Here is an 18,929-nt window from a genome sequence, read left to right as displayed (position 1 = left end):
AAAATTGCCTTTAAAATGGAAAGTAAAATTTAAAATCCAAACTGAACTCCCCTGATTTGTCAAAATTAATGAGGCTTTATTGTGCCAGACAGGTCTCTGATTCAGTGTGAATTGACTTTCCTAAGTGAGAAAAATGTAAGATGTTTTTAAAAGATGAAAGGGTTTGGAGAGGGAACCGTTGCACAGGAAACGGAGTACCTCAGTTAATTTTTCCAGTGTGAGAATACTTCCATTTGATAATAAATTTTATTCTTAACCTATCAAATTCTCATACAGATCTTTGTGAACTTTGGACTGTGGTTTCTGAATTTGTCCTTCAAAACTTGAGATTCTGTGGAATCGATTCTCTGGTCTGATCTCTTTCGCAGGCTATTGAAAAGTCTTGCCGAGTCAGTGGTGGATTTTCTGGGGTGAAGGATGTGTACTCTTCTACTCCTACACATGATGATGTACAGCAGAGCTTCTTTCTTGCTGAGACGTTAAAGTGAGTAGATGCCTTTACAAATGTCCTGTTGTAGGCTGGTTTTGCTGTATGATCACTACATGGTGAATTATGACTATGTGGTATGTTACACCAGATTTTATTACTAATATCTTTTTATGTAATTGGGTCTTAAATTTTTAGCTGCATCTCAAGAAGAATGACTTTAACTATGAGGTAGATATTTTGTCAAGTAAGAGCTTAGTACCTTCATTTTGTCCTTGGCTCTGTGGTGCACATCAGAATCCCCTGGAAAGATCACTGGGCCATACCCGCAGAGTTTCTGATTCGATAGGTCTAGGGTGAAACCTAGTAAGAATTTGCATTTTTGACAAACTCCCAGGACTGGCACCACACCTGAACTCCCTGCTCTGGCTAGTGAAATCAGTCAGAATAATGATGGAATGTTGAAGGTACTAGATGGTATACGATCATCGTCATCCATCCTCCCTGTGAGGTTTCCTATAAAGATACACATAAAGGAAGAGTGGGGAGAAAACACAGCTATTATTCGAGCTTATACTTAGAACTACAAGCAGAGCTCTGTAAACTGACCTGGAAGAAGGTGGAGTCTACCTGCAGTCTACATTCTAGTATACTTGTAGTATACTTGTAGCTTACATTCTAGTATACTTGTAGCTTACATTTTGGGACATTAAAATTGAAATGTACATATCTCAAACTAAGTTTCTAGTATACTTGTAGCTTACATTCTAGTATACTTGTAGCTTACATTTTGGGACATTAAAATTGAAATGTACATATCTCAAACTAAGTTTCTTATCCTAAATGGCCATCTTATTCCAGTTTTTCTTTTATGTTATACCTAGTACTCTTCTTTTCCCATCTTTTCAGCTTCTACATTATAAAGTTATTTCTTTTTTCTCTGATATATCACTAAGTCTTTATGATTCCTGTTAACCCTGGTTCTTTATTTTGCCCCCTCCTTTCCATATCTGTGACTGATCCTACCTAGGCCCTTATTGCTGCTGATGGTTTAGAACATCTGCTTGGTAGTCAGCCTCTGGCCCCTGGTCACCTCTTATCCCTTGTTGGATTTGCCCTGTGTGGTTAGGCTGAGACTGTGTGAGGCAGAGCGAGCGCTGGGTGAAAAGGTAAAACCACAGCAGCTTGAGGTACATGCTTGCTACACCCTAGCCGGATGAGCATGTCAAAATAAAATTTCTTTGCCTTCAGTTTTCATATCCATAAACTGTGGAATTTGACCCAAATTATGTAAGATCTCTTGCTTTTTTTTAGACCAGGAAAATTATAAGGATAGCGCAATGAATGTTTGTGAATCCTTCACCTAGATACCTATCGCTAACTTTTGCCACTCTCCTCTACCCCTGTGTATGTATGTCTGTGTACATGTACACAGACACACGGTTTTACTTATTTTTAAAAATTCATCTATTTGCACTCTAATTTGAGAGTTACCAGCATTCTGATACTTAACCCAAGAGGTCGGAAGGAAGGGGAATAATCCTACATGATCACAGTGCAGTTACCACAGTTGTGAAACTTAACATTCTTACAATACTGTTGTTTAATATATAGCCCACTTTCAGATGTCTCAGTTGTTCTGATAATGTACTTACAGCTATTTATTTTTAACTCCAGTCTCGGATCCAGTAAAAGATCATTTATTGCATTTGGTTGTCATATCTCTCTAGTTTTCTTTAACCTAGAACAGAATGCTCCTGTTTGCTTCTGTCTTTTATGACCTGACATAGGTATTCAGGCTAGTTGCTCTTGAGAGTGTCGCTCAGAGGGTTTAGGTATTTGTGATATGTTTTTTTGTGATCGAATTTAGGTTAAACATTTTGGGCATGGATATTGTATAGATTGTGTGTCCTCATTGCATCCTCTAAAGAGGCACATGGTAACAGGTTAGCCCATTACTGGTGACTCTAAGTTTGATCATAAGGTTAGATTTGCTTACAAGGTCATGTAAAGAATCTTTTTTGTTTTTGTAAGTGATAAGTGATCTGTGGAGTGATAACTCCCTTTTTCCAGCAGTCTTTCACCCAGTGTTATTAGCATCTTGCTCAATGAACTCTTACTGTAGTAGTGGTAAAATGCTAATCTTGAGACTTCTTCTAGTCTTAAAAAGAAATTACTTGATTTTCAACATTTGTATACCATTTTCTTCACGTCACTCCCCTCCTGCTCAAAAAGCTACAGCCCAAAAAGTTCATCTCTGGGTTCATTTCTCATTTCTTTTACTATGGATTCTATCCTCAAATCAAGCTGATTGATTGATTGATTGATTGATTTATATGACATATATATATTTTATATTATATATACATATATACACACACACACACACACACACATATATATATATATATATATATATATATATATATATATATATATATATATATATATATATATATATATATATATATATATATATATATATATATATATATATATATATATATATATATATATATATATATATATATATATATATATATATATATATATATATATATATATATATATATATATATATATATATATATATATATATATATATATATATATATATATATATATATATATATATATATATATATATATATATATATATATATATATATATATATATATATATATATATATATATATATATATATATATATATATATTACTATATATGTATATAACTACAATACTCAAGTTTCAGAAAAACACATATACATTTGGATCAATAAAAGAGAAAAAATCAAACAAGAACAATCATACAGGTAATTATAACAAAATCTCAGCTGAGGAGATGATCACAGTTGAGTATTGCATTCAAGGAAGTGTTTTGTTCAGGGGCGCCTGAGTGGCTCAGTTGTTAAGCGTCTGCCTTTGGCTCAGGTCCTGATTCCAGGGTCCTGGGATCGAGCCCCGCATCGGGCTCCCTGCTCAGTGGGAATCCTGCTTCTCCTTCTCCCTCTGCTTGTGTTCCCTCTCTCGCTGTGTCTTTCTCTGTCAAATAAATAAAAATCTTAAAAATAAATAAATAAATAAATAAATAAATAAATAAATGTATTTTAAGAAAGGGAAGTGTTTTGTTCAGTATCATTCTCATCTTTGTGAGTTGGGAGAACATATTACCTTAACAAATGAGACACAATTTTTTCTTACCGCTAAATTATAAGATGACTTAATTTGATAGCTCATTATTAAAGACTGAACTATTAGATGAAGCACATAATAATGCCCTTTTTATAAGTCAAGAAGAGTTGAATACTGGCAATTTTACATGATTTAATCTAGTACATAATGGCAAATGTCTTCTAACAGTGATGTTACAGAAGATGTCAGACTCTTAATGTGATTTATTCTTTATAAAAACTGATGGCATAATATAGAATGCATTTGATTCAAAACATTTCTGTGAAGACTAATGTAGGTTTGTATTTTTCTTACTATTAAGAGAGCTTAGAACTCTATAGAGGAATGAAGATTAGTATGATTTCATAGATTTTAATGAATTTAAACAGGCTTTTGTCAGAAGCTGAGTAACCATTAACTGAAGATTTTATATTCTATCAAGTGGTTCAGACTTATTATTAATTCATGAAAGGGCAATAATCCACTAGTTTTAGCTACCAGAGATGGCAGCTGATTAGCTTGGCAGTGGCAACATTAAATGTAGAAGCCTGTGTTCTTGACCTGGTTGAGGGCCGTATTGTTGGGATGTTGTACTATAGATGGACTATATCTATAGCTAGACATTTTTCTCCAGAAGGTAAGATGTGTGTCCTCTGTTTCTTTGTTTCCCTGAGTAGTTGCCAATTTGTTTATTCCTATAGCATATATACTGATGGCACAATAAAAACTTGGTAATGAGTAAGGTCAGAGATAGATTTCTTCAAAGCCTCTTTCCTTAAAACCCTTACATTCTAATAGAGGAAATAAAACACATGCAGATTTGTAGAAAATGTTAAATATAGTAAGTGCATAAGAGAAATGTTAATAGGGGCGCCTGGGTGGCACAGCGGTTAAGCGTCTGCCTTCGGCTCAGGGCGTGATCCCGGCGTTCTGGGATCGAGCCCCACATCAGGCTCCTCCGCTATGAGCCTGCTTCTTCCTCTCCCACTCCCCCTGCTTGTGTTCCCTCTCTCGCTGGCTGTCTCTATCTCTGTCAAATAAATAAATAAAATCTTTAAAAAAAAAAAAAAGAGAGAAATGTTAATAAAGTGAGCAAGTCTTCTGGAGGAGGAGGAGTTTACTTAACCTAGAAAGCATAAAGGAAGACTTCATGGAAGTGGTGGCATTTAAACCAGACTTGAAGATGGGTAGAGTAGGATGAATTTGTATTTGGGGAGTAGCTATAAGGCAGACAGTGAAATAGTGAGGAAGAGACACAAGCACTCTTTAGATATAGAGAGATTCGGAAAGAACGAAGAGTAAGAGATAACATTAAAGTTTTCAGTGTGGGTAACTGTAAGGATTATGACACCAAGTTGCAAGAAGAAATAGATTTTCAGAAAAGATAATGAGTTACTTTTGACATATGTTCCCAGGAGGCATTTGAAAATATAGATCTGGAGCTCAAAATACAAGTTCAGGAAGATTTTTAAGGATGAGGAGAAAAGAAAGTATGTATCTGATCCTTTGAAGATGCCTACGTGTAACAAAGGAGGTGTTCCAGGTTAGCCTGGCAGAGTGAACACCTGCATTTATCTCCACTCTCTTGAAAGCCATTGAAGTGATTATAGAGGGCTGAGAAGGTGTAAAGAACAAGCACTAAAGAAATGAGAAAGAAATCAACAGTAGACAAGAGATGTCAGCAAATTTTTAGAAGATGGAAAACAGAAAGCTAAAGTACCTGCATGGGGAGAAGTTAATTGAAAACTACCTGGTGAGTGCTTCAGAACCTTGGAAAGACCCAAGGCTGTAGGGTGCATGGTAGGATTGAAAACTGTAGAATTTTTAAATAAGTTTGTATAAGGAGTAGCTAGACCCCAAGTTCACCCCTGCCTCCTTGCTACCGTGAATGAAACTAGAGATTTCTTGTCTGAAGAGGTCAAATCATGGAGGCTGTGGACTAGGGATGCCAGGCACAGTTGAAAGTAGACGAAGATTGGAGGGTTCCTGTCTAGGAAATGGATTAGCCTACAAGAAGAAAAACTAGAGATACTGCTACATGAGGTTCCCTCAGCAAAATGGCCACAACCTCCCCCGCCCCCACTGGTGCACCACCAGTAAATGCCAACATGCCCACAGTTTCTATTCAGCTATTGGGGGCCTCACTTTTAAATATTAATGGGCATATTGACTTAAATATTTATCAAACTAGATGTTTATGTATGTATACTTAGTGTTTTAAAATTTATTTAAAAAACAAAATATGAATACAGCAAGGTAATTCAAGAAAATATCCCAGAAGTGAAGGACATGAGTTTCCAGATTGAAAGCAGCCACCAAGATTCCAGCACAGTGTATGAAAACAGACCCACACCAAGGCACAATGCCGTCAGACCCCTTGGGGTAAAGGAAAGATCTAACAGCCTCCAAAGAGAGGGGGAATAAAAGTCTTGGAAAAATGATCTGACATCAGGATGGCTTCAGACTTCTCAAGAACAACAGTGAAAGCTAGAAGCAGTGGAGCGGTTCATTCAAAATTATGAGAGAAAATTAATTTCAACTTAGAATTTCAAGCTTTAGTCATGCAAGGTCTCAAAAGTCTACTTTCTAAGTTGATGCCTTGGAGGGTATATGCTATCAAAACTGAGTATAAACCAAAACAGAAGACGTGGGATGTAGGGAACCAGTGAAAGGAAGATGAAGAGGGTTAGCAGTCTAGACTGAATGTGACAGAAGGCTCCGGAGGGATTTTCTCAAGATTAAATTAATAAAAATGTTTCTATCTGAATATTTTAAAAGGAAATGTAGACAATTGAAGATTTTGGTATATTATTGTTAAGAAATACAAGGCAGTCTGCTTTTTAGGTGAGGGGAGGAATTATGTAAAAAGGGAAAAAGCTGTGAATAGCTTTCAGCTAAGGGGAAATTGCTTAATTTGAAGCCTTTTGTTTGGAGTCTGGATTGTTTTACAAAAATAGGTAAATAATACCACTGTGCCACATTTGTCTGGTTGCAAGAAGAGAAATATGTTCTTTGATAATGGGTTTGTTTTCTCCAAGAATTGTCTTTTCATTGGTTTTTAGTGTAATATGAGCTGATCCAAAGCACCGTATGCTACAAGAATTCCCAGAGACATATCCGTACCTCAGTATCTACATCCATCAACCTAAGTCTCATTCAGCTCTCACTGAATCTCAGCGCGGTTCTGTTGTGTCTTTCTTTGAAGGTCTGATAAATTGAGAGAAGTGTACATGTTGAAGATACCTTTTCATCTTTTTCTGAGCTTGTATATATTAGACATTAAATGGCTATGAGAAATCACTGGTTATTTGGAATTGTAGTCCTCTTAATAAGTTTGTTGTTGAAAGAGAAACACCATAAAGACCAAGTTTACCACCACAGTTTGTCTGCTTTCACTGGCAAAATATCTGGGGCAGGAACTGTGTTTTGTCTTTCTGTGAATCTTGCTTGTGTACTTTTCCCCTCCTTCCTATCTCTTAAAATTGAAACTTTGAATATAATAGCAAAATTCTGGAAAACTATGTAAGAATATGTCAAGGATCTTAGTAAAAACTATGGAAAAAATTTTATGTACAAAGGTGTTTATTACTATTATAAAAATAGTTATTACATGTTCAATAATAGTTGGACAGTTAAATAAATTATGGCATAGCCACAGTGGCTCTTATGGAGCCAGTAGCAGTCATGGACTCTTCACAATAGAATATTAAAGTAGGCTATTATGTGCACATATATGTATGTGTAAATAAAATGTGAGGATAAACATCTTCATGTGTATTTCAGCATCAAAAACATTGTTTTTACTTTTGTAATCAGAAAAACAATCTTTTAAATAAACTGCAAACATATTTTCCTGCATCAGATTTAGTTGCTGTTTTTGTGCCTAGAATCAAAAGGAAAGTTTTTTGAGCTGCAAGAAAAGTTAGAGGTCATTCAGTCCAACAAAACCACCACAATCCACCACAATCCTCCTACACACATTCCCAATGCTAAAAGTCTCTTTACAACACACAGAGTATTTTGTCATAAAGTCTTTTTTAATCTTGTCAGTTGATGGGCAGCTCGCTGCCTCAGAAGGCCAACCCATGCCACTGTTCAAGAGCTTTTTATATTAGAAAAATCTTTCTTATTTTCAGTTAAAATCTGCTTCACTGTGAGTTCCACTGAATGATCCATGTTTTGCCCTTTGGAAATATACAGTCTTCTACATAACTGTTCACTAAAAATACTTGTATTTGCCAGGCTAAACATTTTAAGTTTGTGTACTATTCTTTCTATGGCAGCGGTCTGTTTGCCTTCTCTGGAGATGAGTGAGTGGTTTTCTAGACTGAACACTGTATTTAAGATGTGGTTGAACCAGGGCAGGTTACCAGTCCCTACTGTGATCATTATACTCGCATCAGTGCAAGATAATACTGTTTTCTATTTTCTGCTAACCCTGTCAGTATAGCTTGAAATTTTTCTGTAGGTCTTTTTTTTTGGGGGGGGGGGGGTCAGGGAGGGGACATGAACTAAGATAATTATTTTCTCTCTTATATTTGGAATGATTAATTTTTCTGAAATTTATTTCATTTTATCTTTATCCTTATTAAACTTTATTTTGTTAGGTTTAACATATTCTAATTTGTTGAAATTTTGAACTCTTGAGTTTTTCATTTAATGTTTTAGCTATTCTAGCTTTGTGTCACTCACAGATTTAATAAATACGTCCTCTCTGTATATACCCAGTTAATCATATGATAACAAACATCTAACCATGTATTCTCAACCAGTACATATTTATCTGTTTTATCTCCCAACTCTTTCCCTTAGTAGCTGTGTGACTTTGGATAAGTTCCTGAATTTTCTGCCTCAGTTTTATCATCTGTAAAAAGGTAATTAATAATAGTGTCACCTGAAAGAGTTGTTATGGAGATGAGTATAGCGAAGCATTTAGAATTACACCCGGCACAAAATACAATGTAGCAGGTGGAAAGTTGCTATAGAACAGTAGGGCTGGCAGCCAGGGGAAAAAAGCTAGATGTGAAGCAAAGGAGAACAAGGACAAACTGGAAATCCCAAGGACAAATGATCCCATATCTGTGTCTCATGGCCTCCAGCTTTGATAAGCAGCTAATTTGCAGAAGAAGCTGGCACCTTTTGCCATGGGACTACCATGCCTGGCTTAGGAATCAGAAAAATTGCTGAGGAGCTCCAGCAGGAGCTGCAGGTGCTGCGGGTCTGGCCGCCGCCCCTCCCTCCAAGGTGAGCCAGTGCGTAGTGGTATTAACGGCACACGGCAGCGCTTCACTCCCCTGAAAGCAGAGTGAGGGCTGTTTACTGCAGCCTCCAGATCACATGCGGACATGACTAACTTAGAGCCATACGGAGAAAGTGCTCTGACAAATGTAGTTACAGCTTAGAGTTACAGCTTAGCTGTGTTTGACAAAGTACACAATCACTGCGGGAGACAAGCCCTTCCAGGCAGTGAGAGAAATTATAAGCCACTTTATATCCTATAGTATGCAATATCTGTATATAAAAGACCATTTAAAACATGTTATAAAGCTATAATAACTACGAATAGTGGTACAAGAGTAAATGGAACAGCGGAACACAACAGAGTTCAGAAATAAGCCCACTTATATGTGGGAATTTCATCTTTGAAGAAAAGCAGTCCAGACCCTTGAGGAAAAGTTCGATTAGTTAATAAGATGATGTTAGAAAAACTACTCGCTAGGAAAGAATCCTGGAATTTGGGCTGGATCCCTGGCAAATACCAAAACTGATCTTAATATAAAATATGCTTTAAATATAGAAGATGAAATAAAATCATGAAAAAAATTGGAAGTGTTTTTTTCCCCAACTCTGAGGGTGAAGATGACATGACACAAAACCCAGAAACCATAGAAGAAAATATAAAACATTCTAGCCACTTGAAAATGTAAAACATCTACAAGGGGGAAAAAAACCACTGAAGTAAAAAATGGCACAATGGGAAAACATATTTGCAAAACATTTGATAGTCAGTGGGTAAACTTTCCTAAAATTTGAAATTAAGGAAAAAATACTAAGTTAAAGTAGGTATAGGCAGTTCACTGAAAATATAGATGGAAAATACCATAAACACATGAAAAATAAATGTGTGACCCACTCATAGAGAAATGACATAAAATTAATAATCAGATGCCATGTTTTACTATCCACTTACTTCAGATTTTAAAAATTTGTATTCCGGTGTTGGCAAGGATGTAAGGATCTAGTCACTTACACAGGAGGTAAGAGTGTGTTTCATTTGATGTGGGTGGTAGGATCTTTGGGAAAGAACCTATTGAAATATTAAGTTCACATTAATTTGGCTTCCGTAGTCCTACTTCTGTTGTAGAACCGTCCTGCAGGTATACTTCCCCAGGTGAGGAAGACAGATGACAAGGATGTTTCTTGCTTCCACAGTGTTGACATTCTTTGCTCCTGTACTGAGTAATTAAGTGCTGAATGTACCTTTTTGGTCACATCTCCTGCTAGACCACTTTCCCCATGCATTTGATCTATACCTGCCTGTTAGCCTTTTCACTTACATGTCCTTACTCTCGCTGTCCCTTCTGCGTGCAGTACTCATTTTTTTTTTTTTTTTTAAATCTCTAACAAAATCCCATTACTTTTTCAAGGCCTAGTTCAAAAGCACTGTCTGTGAGTCCTCTCCAACACTAAGGCAGAATTAACCCATCCTTAGGTATACTCACGATACTTCCCTTGTCCTGATAGTCTACAGGAAACATGAATACCTTCAGCTTTTCATTTCATGTTTGGGTTAGAGTATACACTCAACTAATGTTTGTTAAACTGTACAGAATTCACAGCGAATTCTTGTCATATTAAAATTGGTTGTATAAACATCTGTCTCCTTTATATTGTGCAGTTCCTCAAAAATCAAGACTAATGTGGTTATTTTTAAAATGGTTTATTTTTTAATTATAAAAATAATATGTGGATATGGCAAAATGAATTAAATATTAATATGGAACAGAAAAAATGAAAAAGAAAAGTTTCTCTGTATTCCACACCCAGTCTCACTTCCCAAAGATAACTATTATTAAACAGTTCTTGATGTATCCTTTTTAGAAGTTTTCTGGTTGTAACCAAACATAAAAATATATATTTATAATGTATATCCTTTTAATAGCCTTTTTTCCCCTACAGAGGCATGGTATACCTACTGTTGTGAGACTTGCTATTTTCATCTTACTCTTTATCTAGAAAAGGTTTCCATATGGACACATAAATCCAATGAGGAATATCATCATTTGTTTAATCAGTACTTTATTGTTAGGTATAGAAGTTGGTTCTAGTTTTTTGCTGTTATAAACAACGTTTCAGTGAACACCCTTATATATATAACTCTGCTCCTTGTATGAATATTGGCTAGATTCCTAGCAGAAAGATGGCTGGGTCAAGGGGCATGTGCATTTGAGTTATGATCATTTTAGAGAGCTGGCTTCACAAAACTTCGCATAGATAGAAAGCTCTGGAAGTTCAGGGAGGGAAAATATTTTAGAAAATTAGCTGATCAGAAACATTAGAATCAAGAAAATATTCTGAGGAGTAACAAAACATTTAGGTAGTACTTGATAGGTGAAGTAAGCTTTGAATGAGCAGGCTTTTTAAAAGTCAGTCTTAAATTATTTTGAATATTCAAATAAACTCAGACAAGAGAATAAATCACTTAAATTTTTTTCTATAGGTTAAGGACAGATAAAAAGTCAGAAGTTCTTAGGAAATTAATGGGGATAAAAGTTTCAGCATTTGCTCACCCTTTTATTTCAACTATCATTTCCTGGGATCCTTAATTCCACCTCTTTACGTGTGTCTGAGCTTTTTGTCCTTATCTACTAAGTAAATGGTGATCGGAATATAGAAATGATACAGTGTAGTATATGAAATAATTCATCCAGCAGATACTAAAGTGCCTCATATGTGCCTTTGCTGTTTTATGTGCTGAGGATACATCTGTGAATATAATAGAGGACAGTCTTGACGTCAAGGAACTTAGACCTACTCTGCTTAACTTATAATTGCTGTATTTTTTGAGTGCCTGCCCATAAAAATAGGCCCTGTGTGTGTATATCATCTGTACTTTCCATTATTCTCTCCCCTTGCCCTTGCTCTATTTTTTTCAGCACTGTTACCACCTGATACATGTGTTTGTTTTTTATCCGTCTCTCCCAGTAAGTAGAATGTAAGTGCATAACTGCAGGAAATTTTCCTTTTAACTACTCTCACCTCCCTAGCACCCAGCACACAGTGTATGAGGCACTCAATAAATATGTGTTACGTAAGCAAAAAGTTGGCTATTTGCCTCTGTATGCTGACGCTCTTAAGTAGTAGTTTGTTTTTCAGCTTTATTGAGATCTAATTGACGTAAAGTGTTGTGTAAGTGTAAGGTGTACTGTGTGATTATTTAATACATTTATATATTGCAATGTGATTACCACCTGCGGTGTTAGCTGACCCCTCCATCATGTCACATACTTACCATTTCTTTTTTGTTGTGAGAGTGTTTAAGAGCTCTCTTAGCAGCTTTTAAGTATATAATACAGCATTAACTGTAATCACAATGCTGTGTATTAGATCTCCAGAACTTATCTTCTAACTGGAAGTTTGTAACCCTTTGGCTAACATCTCCGCAGTCCCCCAGCCCCATTCCTCAGCCCCTGGTAATCCCCATTCTGCTCTCTGTTTCTACACGAGTATGGCCTTTGAAGATTTCATATGTGGATATCATACAGTCTTTCTCTTTTCTTTTCTGACTTATCTCACTTAGCATAATGCCCTCAAGGTCCATCCATGTTGGAAATGGTAGGATTTCCTTCTCTCTCATGGCTGCATAGTATTCCTGTGTGTGTGTTTGTACACACCATATCTTCTTTATCCATTCATCTGTTGGTGGACACTTAGGTTGCTTCCATATCTTGACTATTGTGAAGCTTAGCTAATGGTGCAGTAAACATGGGAATGCACATCTCTTTAAGATCCCGTTCTCATTTCCTGTGGATATATACCCAGAAGTAGGATTACTGGATCATATGGTAGTTCTATTTTTAACTTTTTGAGGATCCTCCATACCGTTTTCCATAGTGGCTGCACCAGTTTGCATTCCCTCCAACAGTGCACAGTGTTACCCTGTTCTCCACATCTCTGCCACTGCTCTTTCGTCTTTTTTTTTTTTATGTCAACCATTTTGACAGGTGTGAGTTGATACCGTTGTGGTTTTGATTTGCATTTTCCTGATAATTAGTGATGTTGAACATCTGCATATGCTGTATGTCTTTTTTGGAAAAATGTCTCTTTAGTTCCTCTGCCCACTTTTTAATTGAACTGCTTCATTCTTGTTGTTGAGTTGTATGAGTTATTTATATATTTTCTATCTTAACCACTTATATATATGATTTGCAGATATTTCTCTGATTCTGTAGGTTGTCTTCCATTTTTTATTGTTTCTTTTGTTATGCAGAAGCCTTTTAGTTTGATGTAGTTCCATGTATTTATTTTTGCCTTTGTTGTCTTTGCTTTTTGTGTCATAACCAGAAAATCATTGCCAAGACACATGTCAAGGAGCTCTTTCTCTTTGTTTTCTTGTAGGACTTTTGCAGTTTCAGGTCTTAAGTAGTTTTAATCATATTGTTTTGTCATTTCTAATTGTATTTTTTTATAGTTTTTATTTAAGTAATCTCTACACCCATTTTGGAGCTCGAACTCATGACCCCATGATCAACAGTCACATGCCTTTCAACTGAGACAGGCAGGTGCCCCTCTAATGTATTTTTTAAGGCATTCCCTGATCATCCTTTATAAAATTTCAGATTGCTCCCTTTTCCCCCTCTCATTTCCCCTTACTTTAACTTTTCTCCATAGCACCCAACTTCTAACATACTGTATAATTTCCATAGGCGTTCCCCAACTTAGAGTATAAACTTCAGGAGGGCAGTGAGTTTTGTATATTTTAGTTATTGTTGTATCTCCAGTACCAATGGTGAGAATACACATATACCTGTTTCGGAATCAAGTATTTGGTGAATAAAGAATTGAATTATTTGATTCCAAGAGAGACAGCTAAAAAACAGCAATTTTGTAAGATCTTGCAAAAATGGGAGTAGGAAGGAGAAGAGAATAATAGACCTATTTTATTTTTTGGTTGAGGCTCCGGGCTTGAACTCAGAACTCAGCTTGTGCTAGAAGATCACTACCAGTGAATGGGTGAGGGAATTAATGAAGCAGGAAGAAAAGGCCCAAGGCAAGCTGTTGAAAAGTGGGGGAGTCAGGACAGTGGATCTGTTTTCAGTAGAGTCGAAGGTTCAGATGCCCACATGAAGGAGAAAAGCAGAAACAGTGCCAAGTAACTAGTGTTGAAAGTTAGACAAAGGTGCTAAACCTAGGGCAGCGGCTCTTAAACTTGAGCTTGCGTCAGAATCACCTGGAAAGCTTGGTAAAACTCGAGATGGCTGGGCTCCAGCACCAGAGATTCTGATTAGTAGGTCTTGAGTGGGGTCTAAGAATCTGCATGTGTAACCAGTTCCCAGGCGATGCTGATGTTGTGGTCTTTGAGGAGCCGCCGACACCTGTGAGTGAGTACACCGTTTATGGCACAAGTTAGGGGTCAAGGCATTACCTCTGCTGACGAGGGATAGCCAGTACACCATGCGGTCGGGTGGGCGAAGCGTTGCTGTTAGCTGCTGTGTTCATGTTGTCCAGTCTCCTCGGATGGTAGGTTGGAGGACCAAATCCAGGGTCTGCACAGTCTCTAATTCCTCTTAGGACTTACTGCAGTGTCAGTGCAATCCAGATGGTAGGCACACATACATATGCAGAGTGAATTTCACTGGCACTGTTCCTTCTTTCAGTTTCAAGCTTGTGGTATTTTGAAATATCCTTGCCATTTTTTTTTTGCTGCAGTAGAGGGAGCTACAACCCAAATTGTATTTATGTAGCAGTAACACATAATATGGTTATTTTCCTTTTCCATCCTTTTCCTTTAGCCTTTTTTTTTTAATCTTAAAAATCCACTTTAATGAAGTATTTTAAATGTGCAGTTTATGATCTTTGGGAAAATATATAAGCCGTGGTAACTACCACCGCAATTACTATGGAACACTTTAATTCCTATTTCCGCCCCACCCCCAAATACATAGCTGCTTTTGGTCATGATAGATTGCCTGCCTAGAATCTCATATAATGGGAATCATGCAGTAAGCACTTATTTTTGTCGGCTGTTTTCTTCAGCATAATGTTTTTTTAGATAAATCCGTGTTATTGCATGTATCAATAGTTCACTTTTTTCTGTTGGTGAGTAGTATCGTGTTGTATGGATATACCATGTTTTATGTATCTGTTCTGTTTTTGATGGCATGAGTCCTATGCTTTTGAAAGGAATTGGGGAAAAAAGGAACTATGTTTGTTTACCATTTGACTATATATAAGTATCTTGTTCTTTTTTCTTTCTAGGAAGTTTTTATTTCTTCCCTTAAAAGTAACGGCATCTAATTTGCTATGATCAAATAAATAGTTACTATCAAATAATTTGCTATTATTAAATAAAATTGTAAATGTTTCTGATTGTGCTGCTTCTTAAAGTAGAGATGCCATAGATGAAACCATAGCAGCCAAAATTTGTGGCAACAGTCTTCCTCTAAAACTTAAGTAAGTATTGTTGCCTAAAGTTTGTTATTCAAAGTTTGTTCTGGTTTTTTAAAAAATTCTGGTGAGACTCCCAGTTTTCCCTTTGCAAACAATTTTACTGATCAAGTTTTTCTTGATAATTTAGCCAGTTTTGCTAATTAGCTGTTCTTTCTAGAGGGATTATTTTAGTATGATAAAACTAATAATACATGAGAAGGGTAATAGGCCTGTGATCAAGAAATATATCCAAATGCTATTTGTAACATCTAGGAGGTAAGCATGTACGGGTTTCACTGTAAAATTCTTGCAAAGTTTCTGTGGTTTGAAGGTTTTATAGTAAAATACTAGGGCAGGGGAGGAAGGGAAAGCTAGTGAATTGTGGCCCAGGACAGATATTGTTACTGATGTTGCTATCTTGTCCTCCAGTAATTCTGGTTCTCCTTTTTATAGCCCCTGTTATCTGCCTGTTCCTGTAAAATTATTCTCAGTATAAGCAAATGAAAGCACAGTTAGCCAGCTACCAGACTTTAAAGCTAATCCCCTAGTGAACAAGGTTTTGAAGGAGGTTCAAAGAGAGTTCTGATAATGGTTTTTGACAGTAAAGCATCAAGAATAGTATGACTTTTAAGTTTGTAAGCAAAAGTGTCCAAGTAATGTATTTGGGAGAGAGTGAGGAATCAATGAGATTATTAGAGCTAGGATTCTTAGCCAAGGAAAAAACAGTTCAGGAGGGAAGACTGGAAAAACCAAGGCACTATTCCCCTTCCATTTATCTTTCATCTTTTATCTTGTCTGTAACTGGATCCTAAAGTTAACCTCCTGCCATGAGAGGACTATTTTTCCAGCTGGATGAGAAAAAAAGCATAGTCTCCTGTTCTTTTTTTTTTTTAAGATTTTATTTATTTATTTGACAGAGACAGCAAAAGAGGGAACGCAAGCAACGGGAGTGTGAGAGGGAGAAGCAGGTTTCCCGCCGAGCAGGGAGCCTGATTCAGGGCTCTATCCCAGGACCCTGGGATCATGACCTGAGCCGAAGGCGGACGCTTAACGGCTGGGCCACCCAGGCGCCCCTGAGTCTCCTGTTCTGTGCTGTTCTCTGCTTATTTACCCCTGACAGCTGATTTGCAAACTAAGTCAAATCCATAAGTATTTATTAAGTAACTGCTCTCTTTTCAGTATTGTGCTGTTTGAAAATTAAAGCATATGAAACATAACACTGTATGAGGAGCTTGCAGTCTAATTAAGAATAAGTCTCTTATTTCTGGTCCTGAGCAAATTCAATAAAAGTATAAACTGTATAGTTAAGTGCTAAGTAGAATATAAATGTTTTAGAGATTCAAAGAAGGGAACTTCGGCATGGGCTGGAGTAGTCATAAAAAAAAGTTTGAGATAATGCTACATGTTAATAGGTGAGGTAAAGCAAAAAGTCATTTCATGGAAAGGAACCCAGTGTGAGAAAACATATGCTACCGTTCTTTAAAAAGACAGTAAGAAAACCAGACTGACTAAAGAATATTCATTAGAAGTAATGGGAGATAGGCTTACTAGAATCAAAATCAGGGAAGCAACACTATGGATGAACATTGAGAACATTATGTTCAGTGAAATGAGCCAGTCACAAAAAGACATACTGTTATGATTCCACTTGTATGAAGTACCTATAACCAAACTGATAGAAGCAGAAAGTAGAAGGTGGTTATCAGGTGCTGGGGTAAGGGGTAAGGGGAATTGTTACTTTAAAGGGTATAGAATTTCAGTTTGTAAGATGAAAGAGTTCAGGAATCTGTTTCACAGTTGTGTCCACATACATAACACTCCTGTACTTAAAAATAGTTAAGATGGTAAATTTCTTTGTTTCTTTCTCTTTTAAACTATAGTTGACACACAATGTTATATTAGTTTCAGGTGTACAACATACTGATTCAACAACTCTGTATGTGTTATGCTCACCACAAGTGTAGCTGCCATCTGTCACCATACTGCTATTACAATGCCATTGGCTGTATTGCCTGTTCTGTACCTTTTGTCCATGTGACTTACTCATTTCATAACTGGAAGCCTGTATCTCCTACTCTCCTTCACCCATTTTGCGCATCCCCCCACTCCCTCCCCTCTAGCAACCATCAGTTTGTTCTGTGTATTTATGGGTCTGATTCTGCTGTTTGTTTATTCATTTATTTTGTTTCTTAGATTCCATATGTGCGTGAAATCATACGGTATTTGTGTTTCTCTGATTTATTTCACTTAGCATAATAACCTGTAGGTCCATCCATGTTGTCACAAATGGCAAGATCTCATAAGATAGTAAATTTTATATTATGTGTTTTTTACCACAATAAAAAGTCAGAGAAGCAATGGCATGCTAAAAAGGGAATCATAAGATAAAATGCAAAGCGTCTACACTTTAACTCCCACCCCCTCCTCCAACGCCTATAACTTACACCTGGGGCTGTAATTAAAGGAAAACTAGTGCCCCAAAGGAAGAAAAGTAACTTGTTATTTTAAATGATTGCAAGTATCTTAAGAAATTACATATCAAGATACTACTACACATGTAATTTTGTAATTAATATTCTCTCAGGAATGATGGAAAGAAACAACAGAATAGATACCTAATTTTAAAGAAGGGAAAAGTTGGATTGAGAAAAATAAAAATATATGGATTTAATGTCCATTTTCACAAAGTTCTAGAAAGTCATATGACTTTTACATGAAGATATGAAGAGTTTGGAGAAGAATTAGTGATTAAGAAGAGCCAGAAAGGCTTCCTTGAAACAAGTTCTTACTGGACTAGCTCTGATGTTCTTTTTGGATTGGTTTAATAAAAGAGGATTAAGTGATTCCATGAAAGTACATGGTGTTCAGCAAATTGTTTGACAAAGTATCTCAAAATGGAGGAACCCAACTCTTCCTCCAAGATGAAGTAACAAGGCTCAGAATTTACCCTTCCACCCAAGCAAACAGATAAAATATGTAGGAAACAATGGTTTTCAAAACACTGGAGAGGAGGCAGTGAAGGAATATGGTCTCTGAGAGATGGGAAACAGCCCAGCAGCCCTGGGATGCCCCAGACTTGCTGCCTTGATAGAGCTTCTGGGTCACAGCACAGGGAAGAGACCTGAGGCCGAGTGCAGCAGGCTCCCAGAGGAGATCGGAGTTGTTGAGTCCAAGGAAACTAAAGGGTGTTTATAGGAGAGTAGCAGAGAGCAGTGAGCTGCACAGAGAGAGAACCCAAGAGAATCCCCCTGGGAGTAGTCAGCAGAGGAAAGAAGCTATACCCAAGTGGGGGAAAGAATCCTCTATGAGGGATTAAAGGGAACCATTTATGGTGACCACACAGAGTCATGAACAGTGCCCGTTCCCAGGAGCCTGACTTGAAAATCTCATAATTCACAGGGCACTGAGTAGAATACTCAGGATCCTTCCTCAGTGGTGGGAAAAATCGATTGCTTTGGATCTGCATAATAAATCACAAAAGCAAGACCTGAAGGGACCAAACTGTTTCCAAGTAACTTAACTCTATACCTGAACAAAACTCAAGATGTACAGGAATGCAAAATTATCTAGCAACCAAAATGTAAAACTGATAATGTCTGGCTTCCAGCCAAAGATACCATGTATGCAGACAGGCAGGAAGGCATGACCAATAATGAAAATAATCAACTGAAACTGACTC

The 18,929-nt window shown here is 36.8% G+C and overlaps 1 protein-coding gene across 2 annotated transcripts in view; it reads left to right on the top strand.

Annotated features, from left to right (window-relative positions):
• The window catches only part of MAN1A2 (mannosidase alpha class 1A member 2), a 186,742-nt gene that overhangs the window by 154,715 nt on the left and 13,098 nt on the right, over window positions 1-18,929 (top strand). Inside the window, exons 12-13 of one of the 2 annotated variants that reach the window (XM_008710368.2) lie at window positions 369-484; window positions 6,664-7,251. In XM_008710368.2, coding sequence (XP_008708590.1) covers window positions 369-484; window positions 6,664-6,673 — 126 coding nt within the window. In that variant the 3' untranslated portion in view covers window positions 6,674-7,251. Of the gene's footprint in view, window positions 1-368; window positions 485-6,663; window positions 7,252-18,929 lie in introns of those variants that run through there. The other variant, XM_008710367.2, reaches the window with a different exon arrangement.

Source organism: Ursus maritimus, unplaced genomic scaffold (assembly GCF_017311325.1).
Source record: "Ursus maritimus isolate PB19 unplaced genomic scaffold, ASM1731132v1 scaffold_12, whole genome shotgun sequence".
Lineage (NCBI taxonomy): Eukaryota > Metazoa > Chordata > Mammalia > Carnivora > Ursidae > Ursus > Ursus maritimus.
This window is presented reverse-complemented; position numbering and strand designations above follow the sequence as displayed.